This window comes from Eretmochelys imbricata, chromosome 2 (genome assembly GCF_965152235.1).
Source record: "Eretmochelys imbricata isolate rEreImb1 chromosome 2, rEreImb1.hap1, whole genome shotgun sequence".
NCBI classification, from domain to species: Eukaryota; Metazoa; Chordata; order Testudines; family Cheloniidae; genus Eretmochelys; species Eretmochelys imbricata.
In genome coordinates this window covers 61,292,593-61,314,911 of record NC_135573.1, presented here as the reverse complement: position 1 = coordinate 61,314,911, position 22,319 = coordinate 61,292,593, and the positions used below count along the sequence as shown (strand labels likewise).

Here is a 22,319-nt window from a genome sequence, read left to right as displayed (position 1 = left end):
CCAATGTTTTATTTGTGACACATATTCATATACAAACACCACATTGTATTACAGTGTACAATCCTTTGCATGATTATTGGTGTATACAACGCAATATTGATTGATTTGTTGTGCAACGTGGAACATTGGACACCAAACAAAGGACAGGTGGTCATGCTGTGTGTGACATTCTAACATACTTCCTCTCAATCTGCTTTGGAACAGCATGAATTGTATTTTATGCAACCTCATCTTCTTAACATTAAAGAGCTATAATGAATTCATAAAATAACACCAATGCAATATTAAGATTATATATTTAAACATAAGTGTCAGGAAATATTTAACACAAAGACCAGGGCCATCACTAGGGGGTGCAGGGCTAGGACATAGATGAGGAGTTCCCCCACCTTCTCCGCCCAGCCCCCACTCCCACTCCAAGGCCCCACCCCTTCCCTCCCCTGAGCACACTGCACCCACACTCCTCCCCCCAGCACCTCCAGATGCCATGAAACAGCTGTTCGATGGTAGGCACTGGGAGGGATGGGGAAGTGCTGATCAAGGGGGCCCGCAGGCGGGCAGGAGGCACTGGGGGGAGAAGGAGGTTGGTGGGAGGCGGTCCTCCTTCCCCTGCCCATCTCCTGCCTCGCCTCCCTGTCAGCCTCCTCACGAAGCATGGGCCCACCCCGAAAGCACAAGGCAGTCACCCCAATTTGCCATACCACTAGGGACAGCTCTGACTAAGACTCCCATAATTTTAATTTGTCCATATTGCATATATTGTCTATTAAAGCATACATTTAAACAATTTAATTAGTCATTAAACATGGAACAGCATAACTTTTTCTCCTTGCTATACAGTTCATTGTCAGGTAGGGAAGGAGTCAGTCAGTGGCTTCAGCTCTGCTGGATCCCCTACCAGGACAGTTAGGTGAAGGCAAGAAAAATGAAGCTCCTGCAATAATCTCTTCCGTCGCTCGCATTGCGAGTGAGCGGGACTCTTTTGGTGGGCAATCTTTTTGGTGGGCAATTTACAATAGTGTTTAAAATCTCTCCCTGCTGAGGTGAAGGGTATTTGAATCATACATTCCATCTCCCACATTCAAACTGTTGCAGCTCCTGGCCTTCTGGTGCCTGCTTGGGCCTTGCAGTGAAAATGAGCGAGTGGAGAACGAGTGACGGAGGCCAAATGTTGTATTGGATGGAGTGAGTGGCGCGTTGGGGAAGGGTGAGGCCTTGGGGGCAGGGCAAGAGTGTTCGGTTTTCTGCAATTAGAAAGTTGGCATCTCTAGTCTCAGAGGTAAGTTTTAATACTCTATAGAAAATAACGTTATGTCACTATCCTTCAGTGAGGGGGACATATTGCTCTACCCAACACATTCATTCATGGAAGCCCCTAGGACTCTACTCCAGGGTCTTCCTGTATAGGGGACACTGAAGGATCAGGGCTTTAGAAGTTAATGTAATTTCATTTGCAGTTTCATGCTGTATTGCAGTAGCATTTTATGTCAGAGGGTATGTCTACGCTTCCAGGTAAACAAACATGCACTGGCTCTACTTGAGCTAGCGCAATAAAAATAGTGCGGATGTTGCAACACAGGTGAAGGCATGGGCTAGCTGCTCAAGTACAAGCCCACCTGACCTTTTAGGCCTGTATTTGGGTGGCTAGGGCATGCTACAATCAGTGTGGATGATGCTGCATGGCTATTTTTAGTGCAGTAGCTCAAGCACAGCAAGCCTGTGTATGTCTAGCCAGGCTGGGGGGGTATGCTCCCAGCTGCAGTGTAGACATACACCAAGACAAATGTTTATTCTTCACTTCAAAAATAGGTCAATTTATACAAAGTTACAAAATATAATGGAGCTTCTTGCTCAAGAAACAGGTATAGGCATTGTAAACAAACGACAGTTTGAGTTTCATCTTTGTAAATTAAGTTACAGCCAGTCTACAAAAAGACGACACATTTGCTTATTCTTTACCCTAGGTGGAAGTCTCTTAATTATTCGTATAAGTAACTTACAACAAAGTCAAAATCTGAGGTCTTATGAACCTAAGGAAAAGTTTCCATTCTACTGATTTATGGCATAATCCTCAATTCCAAGTAAGGGGTCCATATCCAAGAACTACTATTTTTACAATTTGGTGCACAAAAGGAGGAGTTTTTTGGGGTGAGGAAGGAGGTAGCATTGGCAGGTACAACAAGAAACTGGGTGCTGAAATGTGAACACGGCAAGTAGAAAAGTCTTTACAAAGGCTACTGCATCTGGGTACCAATGCAGCATTTAAAGCTCTGGATTGGAGAGGGATTTATGTTTTTATATGGAATTATATTCAACCACACAATATAATTTGGCCTCTTCTTATCTATCATTTATTAAGTGCTTTAACCTCTTCCTGTTGCGTGCCCACAAGGTACAACCCCATACTACTGCAAGCAGTACAACTTTCAAAACACAATGGCTGTGAAATAGCAGGTAATCTTATGTGCTGTCATTGGTGTTGCTCCAGCTTCAAGAAAAATAATTAGAATGGAAAAAATTAGTTATGCACGCCTGAATCTCTAATTTAGAAGCTACAGTATATCCTCTCTCAACAGCATGCAGAATTGCTTATGGAATTATAGGTAAAATCCTCCAGAAATGTGATAAGTTATTAACAAAACTATGGCATCATTAAGAGGCTGCAATCAGGTAACATTTGGCCCCGAATACAAATTTTTACAAATCCTACAAGTAACAGCACTTTCCCCATGTTTTTGTTTGTTTGTTTGTTTTAATTCCAACTGAAACAATTACTTTATAACAAAACATTACAGCAAGTGATATTTCCCTTCAAAATTGGCAAGCAAAATATCGCAACATTGTGCTAAGCTATGAAAACTGAAGTGAAAGTGATTAGAAACTGATAGTAAACCAACGACACAAAGTAATCTACTTTTATTATCCAGGACTAATGCAAAAGTTAAGCAAATAGCAAAAATACTTAAACTCAGTTTTTATGTGCAAGTTCTCCACCTTTTGGTATCCTATCATGTCATTAGTAATTCAAGGCAATATATACTATATATAGTTTTCACATGATTTTTAAGTTGTACATGGTTTTGGGGGAAAATGTGTACACACATTTTACCCAGGGAAACTCAAAGAAAATACAGTTGTGTGAAAATTTCACATAAACATTATGCCTTTAAGCACTGGAAATTACAATTTCTGCTCAGAAGTGAAAGGCTTTAGGAAGATAAACATTTTATCTCTGAATTTTTCTTCTGTAGTGTAAGCAGATAGGGCAGTTCATACCAAAAGAAATGGGAAATCTTAGCTTGTAGCGCCCCCTACACTTTCAAATAAGAATCTAAATTCTAAGCAGTTGTGCCAAAAGTCCATAGGTAAAGCGGAATAGTGGAATAGCGGAATAGTAACGCTGAAATGGTTCTATTGTTCTGTGGGGAAAAAAGAAGACCATAATTTCATTTTAAAATTATCACACAATTTTATATGCTTTTCTTGGCTTATGTACTATGTCTGTTCAGTGCAAAGTTGCATAGATATAGTTGTGCTGTACCCAAGAGATAATACCACAGAAATGTGTCCCCACATCAAGGCCATGACAAGAACCTTTGAACTAGACAGGCTGTTTATTCAAGATCTATATGCAACTAAAACTGCCTTTTTCAGGCAGTTCCCATGTCTTTATGTCTGCCTTGTACAGCACCAAACATCTGGACTTAATAATAAATGCTTAAATAAAATCATCCCACGGGCCTGAAATAGACACTATTGGGTGGCAAAGACAAACTTCATTTTTAAAGCTAGAATCTTTTTAATGGGCGTACATGTTACTATACATATATATTTACACATTTTATTTTAATATATACACACGCGAGATTCTGAATTGTTAGTCTTGATTAATAGATTAAGAGTTGAAGGTCACAATATTCAAAATTTAGTTTTGCCAAGATGTTCAGTAAATATTGTTCTAGAAGTATGTTTCAGTGCAGATCCCATGGAAACAAGATTTTTTTTTTCTTTTTTTTTTTTTAAAGTAGCCATGTCCATCAGGGCTGCACAGGAACCCTGTGCTTCCTCATGCTCCCATCTGAGGCATAAAGGTCTTGGCAGCCATGTCCCCCCCCTCTGTTCCCTCTTACTGTAGTTGGTGGTGAAACAATCTGATGAATGTCTGACCCGTTACTCTTCAGAAATCCTAAACCCATTTTTCTTTCCAGCCAACGTGGTGAAGAAATTTTATCTAAAGCTCATTCCTTTAAATAAATAAAAAAAGAAAGAAAAATTAATTGGCAACCCCCAGTACAGCACAACAAGATGCCTCCCACAAATCACCATGACTCATGGCAGACTCCAAACCCTCAGGGTTTAAACCCTGCCCGTGCTGTGATCCCCATGAAAGACAGGCACAGTCAATGTCTCTTCTGCTTCAGAGAGAACCATATCATAGACAGGTGCTCTGTGTGCAAGTCCTTTTCCTCCAGGACCTGCAAGTCCAGGAGTAATCAGCTCTAGCTGCTGGAGGAGTCCATGCAGATCGTTTCAGACCCAGAGGTGGCAGTTACAGCCAGAGGCAGTTAGATAAAGCAGCATTGGCCAGCACTCTCTTGAGCACACATCAGACTCCAGGATCAAGCACCTGAAAGAAGGTGAAAAGGATGCTGACTGAATCAGCACAATCAGAAAAGTTAACACGGACCATCTCAACATTAGTGAAGTCCTCACCACACAAAACCTCAGCACCAACAGCCCTCATGCTACCAGTACTGGCTTCCTCGAGGCTGCCATTTATGCCTGCTTGTGAACAGGACACCAATGCACAAAGTCAGACCAAGCTTGAATATAGCTCAAAGACAGAGGGGAAAATATGGAGAGTACAAAGTACAAAGGCTCCAAGCAGTCAGACAGAGTGAGAGACCTGGATGCAATCCTCATCCTGACAGAACTAAGCAAGGGTGAGGGATATGGGCTCCTCTAAGTCCTAGCACCTCCATAGTCATTCCCGGTACTGAAGTGGCAACCAGCCTCAAAACCAACACTGCCTTTATACAACCAATCAGCACCACCTTTGAAGATGAGCAAACATTCCACTCCTCTGCCCCCACCCCCCCAAAACAGGGCTTCAGGGAATCCCCATTCAGAGCCCCATAGGAGGCACAGGAATGGTACTAGACCAGCATTCATATGGGAAGCCAATACAGACTTATTTGTCTTACAGGGGACCATTCTCCCATATGTTGAATCACAGATCACGCTCCTGCAAGTCTACAAAGGAGGAGAAGATCTGTCTTCTTGACAGCACTGTTTGCTAAGTCATTCTCAGCGGAACCAGAAGTGGGCCCACAGGAACAGGAAATGACAGTGAGGCAACAACAAACTCCCCATCTCCACCCAAAAGATTCCTCAATACTGGACAAGGCAGTGGCACCAGCCCCACACTGGCACCCGATGACTGAAGACTTCCAGGACCTCCTGTCTGAAATTGAAGAGACCCTGAACATTGAGACCACACTCATACAAGAAACATCTCTAGCTTCTTGACATTTGAGTGCAATGATGCTCACCAGAATCACTCTCCCAATTCATGAAGAGATCTTGGAACAAGCCAAAGGACTGTGGCATGCCCTGGCTACACTTTCTGCAATCTCCATAACCAGCCCTCTGTTCCTAGTTTTGAGAGTTTTCAGCCACCATGGGCTTTAAGTGGCAAAGGAATTGAGGGACGGTTGCAATCATCCCACTCTTTACACCCTCACACAGGAGCATAAGGCAGTGCAGGGCACATGCATGGCCTGACAGATGTTGTTATTCAAATAAATACAGTCTTGCATGCATGTGCACCTACAGTGGGATGCAGATGAAGAAAATATCTGCTTTATAATCACAGGATGTGATTGCAGCTTCTGTGGACATACCAGGGCTAGCTCTAATCTAGCTAGCTCAGGTACCAGAGCAGTGAAGCCACAGCAGCAACATGGACTAGCTGCCTGAGTAATTACTCATTATTTCAGACAGGCTTGTACAGCCTGTGCTGCATGGTTGCACTGCTACTGGTACCCAAGCTACCTTGATTAAAGGTATGTCAACACGAGCTGTGATGACACTGCATGAATGATTGCAGTGTAGACATACCATACAATAACTGGATCTTCAAGTATGTCTCGGGGTAAGTAACAATTCTACCTTTGACTTCAGTGCTATGACATATTAATAATCTGTATACAGGTGATATAGAGGCAAACATATTTAATAAATGTTATTTAGAAGGTTAAATGTGGAACCATCTATAACTGGAAAGGTAATTCTTCCTGTATTTGTACTCCATTCTTACCTGTGACCTTAACCTCTTCAGGCAAACAATATTAAAATGGCTACCGAGTTAGTAATTCACAAGGATAAACTCAGCAGACTTTTCATGTCTAAAATATCATTTAATTTACACTGGCTATACCCACCCAAGGGAGGGGCACTTTTACTGGTTTATCATTATTCGTCAGCAGCTGCAGGAGCTGGCAAATGGTTTGTTTTTTTAAAAAATGAAAGTGCTTCCCATGTTTGTGAAAGCTGCCAGATTGACAGCTCTAGCGAAGGAAGGGGTTGTTTGTTTGATATACAGCCCAGGCAAGATCAGTGCAAGTTTTTCCACACTGTCTAGGCAATGTTCTCCAACCCTGTCCTGGAGAGATCACTTTTATAGGTGTGTGAAGTCAGTTCTGTCCCCATCCCCACTCAGTGCTTGGTTTCTTTTGCTGAGAAGACTGCAAGCAAACAGTTAGTTCCAGCTGTGATAGCATTTGGATGGCAAGTGGACTGAGCCCACCACATTTTCTCATAGGGAAACAAAGAGCAGTCAGATGGAGGTAACTGCTGGTCAACACCAGCCTGAGGTAGAGTCAAGCTGGCAATATCTTACTACCAGCCTAAACCACGCAGCCTTTCCACCCCACAAAACCAAAAGGCCACCCTGCTCAAAGAATTCAAGAGAAAGTGTTGCCTAATAGTAAGAATGGGAGACAAGAAGTCAAACTTCCCAGGTTTCCACCTTTAACACTGGCTCACTATGTAATCTGAAGCAGAGGTGGCTGGTCATTAGCATTTAATAAGGTTAAGCCCCACTAACTTCACAACTGTGTGGTGTGAATGTTGCTCCTAGAGCAGAGGTCCCCAAAGTGTGGGGTGCACCCCCTAAGGGGGAACAGAGGAACATCTGGGGGGCACAGCAGGGCCCAGGCCATCCCCCACAGGGGCAGGGAGGGAACACAGAGGCTGGGAGTGGAGCTGCACCTGGACTTGGGCCCACCTGCTGCCCACACCGCAGCCCAGCTGCAGCTCCACCCCCCTCCACACCATTGGCCCTGGACATGACCCTGCTTCTGGCCCTAGGCCCACCCTCAGCTGCAGCCCAAGCCTCAGCCCCTTTTGCCCTGGCCACATCTCTCCCTGTCCGCAGCTGCGTCCCTGCTAGCTCCAGAGGCTCAGGGAGGTACTGACAGGTGCAAGGGGGGGTGCAATCAAAAGTTTGGGGATCACTGCCCCAGAGGGCTACTTGTGAGGCTTGAGTACACTTGTCTGCTTCCAAGGGACTTATAGTCCTGCAGCACATAGACTGCAAGGCACAAAGCATGACTTTTGCAAGACTAGCCCAGAGGGTCTATCTACACTGCATAATAAACCCAGGTTCAGACTCAGGTTTAAGCTCAAGTCACTCTACCATCCAAACACAGTCTTCTGACCCATGCCAGGAACCCAGGCCTGCAGTTTACTCTGGGTTCCAGCTCAGGGACCCTCTAATCACCAGCCAAGGTCTGCCCCACCCATATCTTGCTGCATTTCCCTGATCCCTTTCTTAACTTTCTGGCTCTCCCCTCCTTCTCTGGGTTTGCCAGTTTCACCACTCCTACCTGCTAGGGGTTATCTACAGCCTCTAAACACTCCTCCTAGGAAGTGACTGTAGTCTTTCCAAGTAGCCCCTTTAGTTGCCCACTTCCTGATTTATATAGGCTGCACCTGTTTCTGCACAGCGTGACCTTCTAATTAAGGTTTCTCTCACTGTCTTAATTCCCCCCAGCTTGCTGTCTAATAGGCTAACTGGCCCCTCTGGCCTGCCTTAACCCTTTCAGGGCAAATGTGCGGAGAATACCCCATCACAGGCTGTTGCTGAGGAAGCTGAGGAGGTTGGAAAGGTTCTTAGCTGGGAAGGTGATGGGTAGAGTTCAGGCATGGGAGAAAGATAGGGTTAGCAACTTTCTACTCACACAAAACTGAACACCCTTGCCCCACCCTGCCCCCTAAGGTCCCTCCCTGTCCCACCCCTTTTCCAAGGTGTTGCCCCCCTACTCAGTCCATCCCCCCTCCCTCTGTCACTTTCTCTCCCCACCCTCACTCATTAACTCATTTTCACCAAGCTAGGGCAGGGGGTTGGGGTGCAGGAGGGGGTGAGGGCTCCTACTAGGGGTGCAGGCTCTGGTGTGGGGCTAGAAATGAGGAGTTCAGGGTGTGGGAGAGGGCTCTTGGCTGGGGCAGGGAGTTGGGATGTGGGATGGCCTGAGGGCTCTGGCTGGGGGTGCAGGCTCTGGGGTGGTGCCAAGGATGAGGGATTTGGGGTGCAGAAGGGGGCTCTGTGCTGGGACCAAGGGGTTCAGAGGCCAGGCAGGGGATCAGGGCTGGAGTAGGGGGTTAGGACATGGGGGGGCAGGGGATTGAGAGCTCTGGCTGGGGTTGCAGGCTCTGGGGTGGGCCAGAGATGAGACGTTTGGGGTGCAAGAGGGTGCTCCGGGCTGGGAACTAGGGGTTGGGAGGGCAGGAGGGGATCAGAGGTGCAGGCTCCGGGCAGCGCTTACCTCAAATAGCTCCCAGAAGCAGGAGCATGTCCTCCCCCACAGCTTCTACGCAGTGGCACGGCCAGGGGGCTCTGCACACTGCCCTGTCTGCAGGTGCCACCCCCACAGCTCCTATTGTCCATGGTTCCCGGCCAATGGGAGCTGCAGAGCTGGTGCTTGGGGCAGGAGCAGTGTGCAGAGCCTCCTGGCTGCCCCTACGCATAGGAGCCAGAGGGGGGACATACTGCTGCTTCTGGGAGCTGTGCGGAGCCCCCGGGACTTTTAAAGGCCCGGTCAGCAGTGCTGGCTGGAGACAGCAGGGTCCCTTTTCGAGCGGCTGTTCTGCTTGAAAACCGGACACCTGGCAACCCTCAAAGAGTCAATTAATGGGATGGGTTTGATGGTAGCATAACAGCTAGATTGGAATGAGGGAGGCTGAAACGAGCAGAAAACAGTGCCAGAGCCAGCAGAATTAATACTAGTTTTCTGCCCTTCCCTTTACTGGAGCATCCCAGTTTTTCCATTCTGACAAGGAGAAGGAAGAGGACGCTCTTATCACTTCCTCAACAACCTCCCTCATGCCACTGCAACACATTTCCTTGCAACACCCTGACCAGAGTGAAGAGCATTCCAGTAATAATCTCCATACAGATTGCAGGGAAGAGGAGAGGGGGAGCAGAAGGAAGAAGCGGGATAAAGCTACCACCACTGATCTTCAGGCCTAGTTTCAAAAGTGTGTGTAACTGTGTGGCTGATGTGTGTGTCCCAAAGCTCCATTGCACACAAATACTAGTTGGACATGTAATTAGTCATATGCATTTTAATGATAAAAGAGCAGTAATTTAATGCACAAGTTTGGCATGCAGATGCGTTAATCGTTTTGAAAAATAAGTCCTTAGCCTTTCTCTGCTTGTTTTCCCTTCTCTCAAGTGAATTGTCACTCACCTCACAGGACTGTTTTTGAGATTAGATTATGCTTGTCCAGCAACGTGTAAATGATTAATCGTTTATCACGCACTACGCTACATATTAGACCTAAATTCGGCCCCAAGCTTCCCCTACCAAATTTCTGTGGAAGAGCCACCCAGAAATTTTGGGGTGGAGGGGGGGAAAAGGGGAGCAGGAATTTTCATGGTTTTAACAGATTATAAAAATCATTTACTGTGTTCATTTTTATCAAAAAGATTCTAAAGGTACACCAGAAGGTGTGTTTATAACCAATACAAATGCATTAGCATCACAGCAGAGAAACACCAATTTCACATAGCTAAGAAGCTGCATAGTAGGACTACATAAATTGCAACATGGAACTGCTCAGTGACTAAGAAGCACTGCATGATAGCGTCCCCTTTTCCCCAAAGGACAGTATTTCAGTCTTCTGTTTGCCCTGCCCGCTATGCTGCGCCCTCCACAAATGCTCACCTCTGAGAGAAAATCCAGCAGGGCAAATCACTCATTTCTAATGATTGAATCAGTTTGGCATATGAGCTTTCATCTTTGCTGGTATCCTGAATCTTAGAGAATTGTTTTGTCGCTACCTCCCCTTGTGTCTTTAGAACAGTAGCATAGAGAGAAGTACAGAAAACAGACTAAAACGCCCATTATGAACATACAATAAAACCCACACAGGTACAGAGAAGATAGGCAAATGGCAGGCAGACAAGCAGAAAGATGGCAGAAAAACTGACATTTTAAAAATATTTAATGGACCTCTTTAGTATTTGCTGCACAAAGTTTTGGGAGAATGGCAGAAAGGTAAATTATGCATTCATTTCTACAACTATGTAACTGCACTATGCCTGGGGCCCTGGTTTTAAATAAATTCCTACATGTTGAGTTGACTATACAGCATCTATACCTGAGTTTCAAAACAATCTAAAGAAAAGGTTGTTTTTTTTAAAACTAGAGATCAAAGTTTAACAGATACTTTTATTGAAAGCAGAGCACACAAGAACTAACTCTTGTCACTGTTGGCTGAGAGAGGCAATGTTACCAAAAAGTTAATTTTTAATATATTTACTTTGTTGAATAAAAGCTTCTGGTCTAGGGCACCTGACTTCTGCTAAATTAGTTAGGTAGTATTCAGTTTTGATCCTCAAACTGATCAACTGTGATTTTTGAAGTAAAATTAACTTATTGGCTCTTTACAGTGAGGACCACAGGGAAGTAACAGTTTCAGTGCTGGAACAAAGTTGTGGAGGTTCATCCGATTCTCTCTCTTTTTTTTCTTTAAAAAAAGAGTATGGTAAGCATATAAAATTACAGTACAACTGCATGTGACTATGCTATTGCTAATGCATATACCTTCTGTTTCAGCTAAAAGGAAGTTTAAGAGATCTCAATGAAGTCAATAGTTGTGCCACCTTTTTTGCTGGTTATCACAATAAAGATGACATTTATATTCAAAGTAAAAGACTGATTACATCAGTAAATTAGAAAATAAATTGATTAATGTAGATTAAATAAATAATGTAGAATCATTTAGAGTCAGAATAATAAAGAAAAATCAATAAAAGTCAGAAATGCAGAAAGTTAAGAGCTCCAACAGTGTCAATTGGCCTTGAGGCCCCTCTATATAGTATTTTCTGTTCCTATTTTTCTTATAAAATATATACTTCCAAATATTACATATTCATTTCTTCAGTTTATAAAATGCAGCTATCAAGTTCTAGACTTATTTGTAACACATTACAATCATCAATACAATAGGTAAGCCAACCCAGTGTATGTATGAAACAAGAAGCAAAATTACAACCCCACCCCCCCCCGCCCGCCCGCCAAAGATCATTTGGAAAGTCTACCATTTCTACTAGCTTCTGCAAGAAAACCAATAATAATTATCCCTTTTGCAACATCAGTAAACATGATTCTGACCTCAACGTGGAGATAATGTGCGATCCATGACAAGCACATGCTCTTCTAGTCTATAAAGGCTCGTATACCATGTAGTATCTGAGCTCTTTCTAGTGTGAATAATATCTGTCACAGTTCGTTCTCTCATCCTCTTCCCAGCAGAAGTGTGTATAGGGGAGTTTGTTTTTGCTTTGTTTTTTGGACAGCTCTTTGGTTTGTTTGGATGTGTTACTATGTAATTATGGTAGAAAAGGCAACATTGCACTAATGAAATTAATGAAGCTGCCTAAACCACTAACATACATTAAGTGCACACACCTGTGAAATACAACTCTATAAAAGGGTATAGTTTTCAGTTGTTCAAAGTTTTAACAAGCAATTAATTTCCCTTCAAATTTAATTCTGGACCTACTCAGAAAGGACTACATACATGTCATTCTTCAGAGTTCTTTGAGTTATCTGTGTGGCTGGTTTTTCCACTCATACAAAATTTGAAAATGATTGAAGAGATTTTTCCATTTCCAAAATAATGCATCTTTGGCCAGGGACCAAACACTGGAAGTTTAAAGCCCAAAGATGAATTCTCCCAGGAAGATACAAGCTTGTGAAAACCTTGAATCATCTCTGAAACTATTTTGTCTCAAACACAAACACCTCCTATGGCAGTTTTGTGAATGTAGCCCTTCTTTTCCTCCTACATTAAAGTGTTTTTTAAAAAGGGTTTGGTCTAGGTCAAACAAAATGTTTCATTCAACACAAAATGAAAATTTTGTTCTTTTTTTGATTCACCAACTTTTTTGGATTTTCAGATCAGGTTTAAAAAAAATATCCCAACTATGTGCACCAGCTCTAATGCCATTTTTACCAAGCCCATTTTCAGAGGAAAATTTAACTTACAGCAAGTGGAACTAGCAGATGTATTTTAAGCAGTAGAGACATAACATACATAGTATTACTCAAGTATTGCTAGGATTTCTAAAGTTTAGGTTCCCTACCACCCCCAAAATAAACCATTGCTATTTTTATTATTTTATATTTACCTAGACACACACAACCTTTGTAAAATTTTGCTTTAAATTGTAAGGTTTTTTAGTTCACTACTTCATATCCCAGGTTGCATGTTTACTTTGAATGTCTAACTTGGTCTCATGTTTATTTCATTACTTTCCTCTGCAAGTGACATCTTCTAATGTTCAAATCAATAATTCTTCAGAGTTCAGCTTTAGTGCACATTAAATCCTATCTTTAAAGCATCTTTGATAGCTTTCTAAGTGTAGCAACATTAAATACTTATTGAAGTATTCAAAATAGGTGTGAGGTTGAGAGGTCCCACTTTCACTCTAAAGAGAAAAACATTTCCTTAAAGCAGAAGTGTCACTAAACAAACTAATACACAATGACACAAGAGAAGTTATTTTCCCCCTCATGTATTACTACTACTGTGTGCAAGTAGCGTGTGATTTAAATTTAGGTGTACTAACAATTAATGCATTAATTAAGACGCCCCCTTTAACATTTTTTTTTAAAGAGGCAAACAATTTTAATTTAAAAAGATTAACAAAATCTGAAATGTGAAAGGCTAGACAAAAAGTTGTACTTTATAAAGTAGAAGCAGACATTTTAACTTATAATTTTAATATAGCAATCAAAGAAAATTCCAAATACTGTACAGTGAAGTGTAGTATAGTACACTATATACTGCTATAATACACTATTGTTACATTACAGATAAAAATCAAATGTAATTAGTACAGGAATCACAAATAAAACAAACCAAATGTGCTGGATAACAGCCAGTGCTGTGAAGATGGTACAATGCCTTATGCTAATTTATTTTTAATTCAACATGTAAAGCACTTACTGTTTAAAAAGATTTGTTTTCTAAATATATACACTATTAATGCTTATTTATACATATTTTAAATAGCATTACCTCCAAATAGTGCACTCTTTAGTTTCTTGGCAATAATCCTCATTAAAAATAAAATAAATCTGAAAATACCAATCATGTTTCAATCTTTTATTGCTCTACCACAGGCATAAGGGCTCAGAGGGAATTCTGCATTCTACAGATTTTATGCAACATCTTAAAATTTAAAATACTCAATAACTGATATTCACAAGCAAAACAACATTGAACAGATCACTACTGGTGTTCTTAAACAGGAGGCTCAACTTCATGTTAATATTGTACTACAAATGTATGTAGACTCCATAATTTAAAAAAAAAAAAATGGTCAGGTGCCAAACAAATGTACAAACAACAATGGCATTTTCCTCAGTCATTCACATTTTGTTCAGTTATGTTGGAGCATAGTGCTTAAACTCCCACACTTCTAAATATTGAATTCTGAATTGTAATATCCAGCATTTCAGTGTGTTCCAAAGAAAAGGCAGAATTAGTGAGCTAGTCTTAGGGGGCAGTATAGTTCCCCCCACCTTCCCTTTTTTAACCATATTTTGAAGATTTTAAATTAAACACTTTGGTTTTAAAAAAAATACACCGTTTGTATGGAGTTAGCACACAGCTTTGAGCCAGTGTACTTCTGTGAAGTTTGCCAAAGTATTCTCTTGGAGGCTACAGAAACCTTGTTTAGACATTAACACAGCCATACCTAAATATCATCCTTACAATGAGCTGTTTTATGTTCACATGCTTGAGCTGTGGTTTTAAAAATTCCACGTAAGTACTAAACCACACAATAAATAGATGTGTAAAATAAAGGACTGCCTTTAATTTCAAATATGATCAGAATCCTTTAAATTCTGCTATATTTTTACATCTGATAATAGATACTATTTAAACTTGAAAAGCTCAGAAAAAAAATCCAACTGTATGAATGAGTGTCTTTGTGATTGCAAAAGAGAAGTTGTCCCAAAGAATATATTATAGTAACTAATGCAGCTTTTTAAGAAAGATACATCAATCTCTACTTCACTCAAGCAATGAAATTCAAATATTAATTCCCAGAGAATATAACACAGTAGCAAGTATTTATTCATAGCCAACCGTTATAACAATACTGTTAAAATCTTGCATTTGGCTGGAAAGCTAACTGCATGCTGTACTCCAGTGGTTTCCAGTATGCATACCGATACTGATTCAAAAGCATTTGTCCAATAGTCTGGATTTCAATCCCTACATTAGCAAGTCTTTGCACTGGGCCCTGGCATACTGCCACGGCCTGCCTTGCCTCTCATTCAAATTACATACATTAACCAGCAATGGAGCTTGGGATGCTCCAAAACTTAGTCTAATTTGTCAGGCACACTGAGTAAAAGTTGGCAGGCCCTGGCTGGGATAGTAACCGGTACAGTTGTCCCAAAACGTGGGAACCGCTACTCAATTTCACACTGGTGACTCTGTAGTAAGTACTAGTAGGCCTGATGATAAACAATACTGACTGATCTTTGCATCTTTAGAGAGAAGCTCTAGTCACACAGCTTTATTAACCATTATTATTTTACTAAAGCTCTCCTCCCACCAGCATGCCTCACCCCCTAAGCATTTTCCTGACTCTCTTAGGGACAGATGACAAGCACACAAGTGGCAGAAACACAGGCACGTATATCTCTCTCAAATTATATTTGCTTCTATTAGACCCACTAGAGTTCAAATGAAACACTCGCCCAAACTTACAAGTATCAGCGCTCTTTATTTAATTTCTTTCTTACGGATACACACCTCCCCAGGGCATAGATGAAATCTAACTTCATTTTGGAAAGCCATCTCACTAAAAACACTGATGCTTAAATGCATCAGAAAGTTAACTGAAATAAAGAAAACTGCAAAGAAATATGCACATTTATTGCAAGCTTGCATAAAACTAGGGGAGCTCACATCAAGCTTAAAAATGAGCTTCAATTACAGTTCTCATGCATCCTGGAGTTCTAGGAACATTTAACTATACCTCCTTCATATTTCTTTACTTCACAAAGTGAAGGGTTCTGAGAGACATGATTTGTTAGACACATGACACTAATTGTGGGCCAAAAATAAAGAATGAATAATCTGCATCTATATAATTTCTGTTCATATAGGAAGGGTATGTGGAAAGATTTAACAAAATAAACCAAACAAAATCAAAATCAAAACTGCTCTGAATCTTCCTCTTCAAGCAATAAGATGTGCACACACACACACACACACTTATGCAGTCCCCCTGAAAATGCAATAGGTAGCTGACAGGTACACACCAGCCCTCTGAATAGGATTAAGAAAGAATGGTGTGTAAAATTTAAAAATGCATGGAAATACCTCAGACTCTCCCAACACCCTACACATACTTTACTTATGGGGAAGGTTTCTTTCTCTCGCCTTTTCCTTGAAGGGATTTTAGTGTGTGTTTAAGAAATTCTTATATCAGCTAGATTCTCTAAAATTCAAAGCCACCCATGTACCTCTTCTCTCAACCCCTGCTCATTTATAGTGATTTTTGGGAACACTATATGCTGCTAGTCCCTTTTTCTAACACCTCTCACCATGTGGAAGCTTGTGCTTTCTGTCTCCACATTCCATTTCTGTCTCTAGCCTCCAAACATCTAGGCTGCAGCAGTGGACATTAATACAACATCTGAGGTTATAGCAAGCTTCCAGCTGCTGCGTATGCATCCTATTTCTCATTGGATAAGCACTGTCAGTTAATCAATGCACTAGAGGTCAATTTTGGTGAAGTTTACTTCACGTATTGCAATTCTCAACCAAATAACTAAGTTAGCAAAAGGATATCTTTTAAATTAGCATTTATTCATGAAAAGGTGATTTTTATGTTTCATATGTAAGTAGTGCACTACCTTATTAAATATTTATTCCCTGTATGAAAAGAGAAAGCCAATATATGATGTTTTAATTACTAATAATTTAATGAAATTGGGACTATATTTTAAGTGACTTGCTTCAGGTACTTTTCCATATAAAAAATATGTCCTCCCTTAATTAGGGCATTCTATCATAACAGTGCTTAGAATTTGTTTCTGTTGATGTGACTATAAATGTAAAAAGTAAGGAGATATTTTTCTGAATACAAACATGTTTATAATAAAAAAACTTAGTATCTGTGGAACTAGTAAAAACCCATGTGCACACAGAAACAGACTTCAAGATCTAAATGTTCTAAATTCCTTTGAGGCTGTATTAACACCTTTTGCGTAATCCATTTTAGCTGAAATCAGAGGAAGCAGCAATAATGCACTTAAAATATGAATATACAAGTAGAAGGCAAAGTGAAATATCAATATAAAGATAAACATTCCATCTTTATGGAGCACGCACAGCGGCTGCTTCTTAAGAACTAGCACTGTAGACCTGATGAATATGCTACTTAAGCGGATACCAGCTTTATCATGAACTGATGCAGGGAAATTTGCATCACAAACTGAAGAGAAGCCAATAGAAACGGTAGTCTTTATGGGCATTGAAACAGTACATATTTCCTGTTTCCATGGAGTTTAAAAAATGAGCTTCTAGAAGCTCAACTATCACTGGAGAACATTTTAGGACAATGCAACTCATTCAAGAGCTATTTCTTTCTAGTGAATTCTGTTAATTCCTCATGCTCTGAAGATATTAGCCATTACTTAACTATAGCCACCACTTACCAGTGCTAATAATCAAAATCTTTAAGAACTGATTTGCTATTGATCTGTTGTAACTTCTTACAACACTTTCCAACCTCTCTCCCCTTACCCCAATATCAAAAAAACTGCATGGCAAAAAAGTGCATGCTATCACTTACTAAGAGAGCAATGAAATGGCTGTGTTGGCTCAGACAGCCATGCGTAACTGCACCGCATTCGCTTTGTCTTCATCTTACACTAAGTAGCCTTTTTTCTAATCTTGCTCAAATTGACAATATGCAGAAGTTAAAGAGAGCTTAATTATAGTTACTCTTATTCCAAGGTTCTGACAAGCACATACAGGAATATGGATGCAAAAGTGTTTAAATCTAAGGGAATGCCAGCATCATGTAATTAAAGTGTTGTATATATTGTTTTATGAAGTTTAACATACAATTTAAATTTCAGTTGCTCTTCTGAAATTAATATAAATGTCTGTTTACACTATAATTTTGAGTGGTCACAGACTTCTGGGATAACACATTAACTTTGTCAATTTTGTAGTTTTTCTCTGTTCTAGCCTTTTTGGTAATCTTAAACTAGCACTAAGAATCTCACATGGGCTTAAATTTTAAGACTTTCATAGAATTAAAATTACAAAACTTTCTATAACCCACATCTACAGCAGATATTCATCTCAGTGCATTTTCTAATAGCTAATTTACAGGTCACTGAGAGCCAGCTTGGGCAGCAGCATGGAATATTAAAAGCTATTGCCAGCCATACACTTGCTATCATGCACTGGATAAGAAGATATAATCTTTGAAACATACAAGATTTAATGACCAATCATTTTATGTGGCCCAGCCAACAAACATTACATTTGAACAGTAATCTCTATCCTCATCAGCTTTCAACCAATCAAGAGTGATCCATCGGCTCAGTTGTATTGGCAATCCCTGCATCTTGACTATCCATCTCCTCAGCCTCCTCAACAGAATTTCCTTTTTGTGCTTTAGGTCTTGTGTGGAATGTTGCTCCCATTGAATTTACCACATTGCCAGCAGTTGTTTCTGTATTTGAATGTTCAGTGCCACCTGTTACAGAAAAAGACTCTGGCAAATTAGCCTGAATGCTGCCAGTTTTAGGTGATGAACTCACTGCTTCTACTTTCCTTTGTGACAGATCGATTGACGCTGACTGCTCTGCATTCTGATCCCGCAGGTGTCTGTCCATTGATGCCTGAATAGAAGAAACCATTTCCTGTAACTTTTTTCGCTGTGCCTCAATCAAGGTAGGGTCAAGCTGCCTGCTGTCTCTCATTGTCACTACTCCAGGAGCTATGCGAATAAGCTCACTGTTACCAGAAGCAGCTGTGAATATAGAAGGCTCTATTTTAGTGGGACTGGGACTGAAGTCTGTTTCTGTGTTATGCTTTCTTAAAAGTGGTGTTTCCCTGGATTTTTGATCAAGTTGTTGGCTACTAGATGCAGTTCCTAGTGAGTGGCCCTTTCCTTGAAATGCAGTTACATTATGCAGTTGCTCAGACTTCTTTTTTACTACTCCACCACTACCTAATTTCAGAAGTCCATGTGAAGGACTTGATTCCCTGCTTCTTGAAGTAGCCTCTGCTCGTACTTGACTTAATGCCTCTTTAACCAAGTCTTCAACATCAGGACCAATAGGGAAGTGCCCAGCAGCATCCACACACAGCTCTAATCTATCTTCTGCTGCATTATACACAAAATTTTTACCAGGCAGATATGGAAAAGTACAGTGCTTGCCATCAGCCAGACCTATAGAAAAGATAGGGGGAAATCAATAGTGTTATTAATTAAAACCATTTTTTCTAAAAACATACTTATATTACGTAGTCAAATTCAAAATATTAGTTATGGTATCAGAAAACGGTAAAGTGATTATAGTAGACCTATTCAAGTGTGATCAGAAGATTTATGCAGGCTTTTCATGCAGTGACCACCACATTAGAAATAAACATTCTGTGCTGCTCTACAGCAAACACAAACATGCACCACAACAGGTTGGAACAAAGAATACATGGCAAGATATACAACTGTAATGTGTTGTTTGCTTACTCCACAGAGATGGCAAGGTATGAAGGTGAAAGCTGCAGAATATGCTTCCAGGATTCCAATAAATGCTAAGAAACAATATAACTAATGGATAGGCTGCAAACAGCTGATTTCAGGGAAGGGAATTTATTTTCAGAGAAGACTTCATTTTTAAATAATGCAGCCTTTGAACACAAGTTCTAAGTTTCAAGAAGCTGACTCTGATTTAGTGGTAGAGTATGTACTACCATACAGGATTAGAATTCAAGTCTGAATGCCAAAGGCTGGGTAATGCTTTTTAGGTAGCACACCGTCTGGAGGATGTCCCCCACTGAGGACCCTATCCAGCCATTTTAGGAGCAGAAGGTGAAGTTTTCAAAAGCACCTAAGTGACTAAGGACCAGAAACTTCAATGAAAGTCAATATAACATAGGCTCCTACATGCCTAAAGCACTTTTGAAAATGGAACTTAGATGCTTTTAGAAATTTGACCCAGTGTCTTTTAGTACTCTCTCTCTCAGACTGTAAACTGTTTGGAGCACAGATTTTCTGTCTTTATAAATCAGACAGCACTGATCACCTTGGCAGCACTAAACAAACAAAAGATTGAGGGAGTTATATTAGCTGGAGCAATAGTTATCACAACATGGGGATGAATAAAAGATAGGCAAATAAAGGGAGAATCCTCAAGCATCAGAAGACCATCTTCACAGGGCAAGGAAGAGAGTTATACAGATCACAGCGTACAATCATTTTCTGAAATTCTAGCAATTTTGAAGAGATCCAGTTTTCCTTAAATTGTTCTAGTGTCTTGTGTGTAGAGGCAGCACAGCTTAGGTTAAAGCAGCCAGTTTCATAAGAGCATCTACAGGATCCTAACACTGTTTTTGTTTATATTAAGTTAACATTAAATAACTAGTAAGACAGGGTTGAGTTGGGGATAGTCTAAAACAGTCTTTCTCAACCCATGGGCCATGACCCCAAAATGGATCACAAGAATGTATGAAAGGGTTGCAAACAAACTTTAAAAATAGATCATATTTGGATTTTCTTTTTAAAATAGATGCCACTTGTGCTTTACCGTATGTTAACACTGTGCATACCAATGGTATTACCTTTGGAGCAGCCTTCAGAGCTGGGCGGGATGAAGAGCAGCATGGTATCGTATGGTATTGCCACCTTTACTTCTACACTGCTGCTGGCAGCAGCTTTAACTTATTATTTTTATTGTTGTTATTATTACATGTAGTGGATAATAAGTATTTTGGGGCCAAAATACTTGTTTTCTACTTAAGCTATTTACTGGGTCAATATTGGCCATCAACATTTACAAATAGGTCCTGGTCCAAAAAAGGTTGAGAACCAGTGGACTAAAACATGTAAGTGTTCAATATAGAATGGCATGAGCCCACAAGAACATGACACATTTCCAGATGAGTATTACAAAGAGGCAGCAATTTGAAATAAGATTAACTATAAACTGAGGCTAGACAGAGGTAAAATGTCAAAAATTTTAGTCAATTTTTTCCAGCCAGAGACCTGTAGTAGATCTAAAAATCCAGCAACTGACACTGCAGTTAGACATCCACGGTTGGCCTAAGTAGCTGTTTAATTGCAGCGTAGAGATTCCGGCTCAGGCAGTTGTCCGAGCTCTGGGACACTCCCACCTTGCAGGATCCTAGAACTCGGGCTCTAGCCTGAGCCAGAACATCTACACCGCAATTAAACAGCCCCTTTGATCAGATCAGATGGCACAGACCAGCTGCAGGTTTTTAAACTGCATTGTAGACATACCCTCAGTCACTTAAAGTAGGAGGGCAGGGAGTGTGTGCTATTAGGAAGGTTTCTATATCACTGGAATTGTGGGAGGATTTTAGTAAGCTGTGTTCCCGACAGCATTTAGGCCTCAAGAATATGGATTGTAATAGTTAAATATCTTTTTCTCAGAAAGAGAAATGTCACTGAGCCACAGAATGATGTCTCAGTCCACTACATGCAGTGAGCCTACAAAGCGGGGCGGGGGTGTTGGGGGGAGGTGTTTTTTTTGTTTTTTTGTTTTTTTAAGAAACATGACATGTTATAAAACTATGTTTAGTGATCTACTGCTCCATTGCCCATCTGATTCTGCAGTGTTCCTGCCAGGGCTGGTTCAAGCAAGGTTGGAGCGCCATGCAGTCATTTTGATTGAGCTTCCAAGCTGTTGTGTGAAAGAAGGGGATACATCCCGATCTCTCAGAGTGTTCCAGTTGTCACCACAGAACAGACTTGCATGAGCTATTCAGTGTTACATGTAGTGCTGGACTGTGAGCAATAAGACAGCATTTTAGTGCTGGTGGGGCCCTGTGGCTTAGGGACCATCCACCAACAAAGACTTTGCAGCACTGCCTGAGCCAGTTCTGTTCACTGCAATTCTCATATTAGACCTACAAAATTTACAATATCAGAAAAGCAGCAAAAATGGGCATTTTTGTGGCATTTCCTGTATATTCTCTTGCAATTCTTGGGGAAAAAAGCAGAAATTATTCAAGGGTAGAAAAATACAGAAAACCACTATTTCTTTATGTCAAACAGAATGAAGTCAAGCAAATATTTTGGTGGCATCAACAAAAAAGGCACTACAATCATTTTAAATATGTTAAATTCATTGTTTCACATTGAACACAGGAAAGATGATGACAAGTATAAAAAGATGATCACTTATTACAGATCAAGTTAGTCAATATAAGGGCCTATTTGGCTGAAAATACCCTCCATTGCTACTGGTCCAGAGACCTGCAGCTGCAGAGAGATGGCAGGCCAAATTCGGTCTTCAGAAGAGCTACATGCACACAACTCCCATGATGCCAATGGGAGATACACACCTTCACAAATAACCAAGAGCAGAATTTGGCCTCAAATTGTTACCCTCCTCAGTGGCCTCTAAGGGTTTCAGGAATTAAACATCTCTGTCTTTCCTACAGCGCAGTCAGACTTAACACACCTGGAGATACATATACACACACACAAATACATATACACACACACACACACA

General features: G+C 40.8%; 1 protein-coding gene across 3 annotated transcripts in view; it reads right to left on the bottom strand.

Annotated features, from left to right (window-relative positions):
• VCPIP1 (valosin containing protein interacting protein 1) overlaps positions 1-22,319 on the bottom strand; it is a 40,041-nt gene continuing 17,722 nt past the window's right edge. Inside the window, exons 3-4 of one of the 3 annotated variants that reach the window (XR_013345133.1) lie at positions 4,131-4,244; positions 1-3,419 (exon numbers count right to left, since the gene is read on the bottom strand). Coding sequence is in view for 2 of the 3 variants with exons in the window: in XM_077810190.1 (XP_077666316.1) it covers positions 18,138-19,012 (875 nt within the window). In the remaining variant the exon portion in view is untranslated. Of the gene's footprint in view, positions 4,245-13,665; positions 19,013-22,319 lie in introns of those variants that run through there. The other 2 variants (XM_077810191.1, XM_077810190.1) reach the window with 2 other exon arrangements.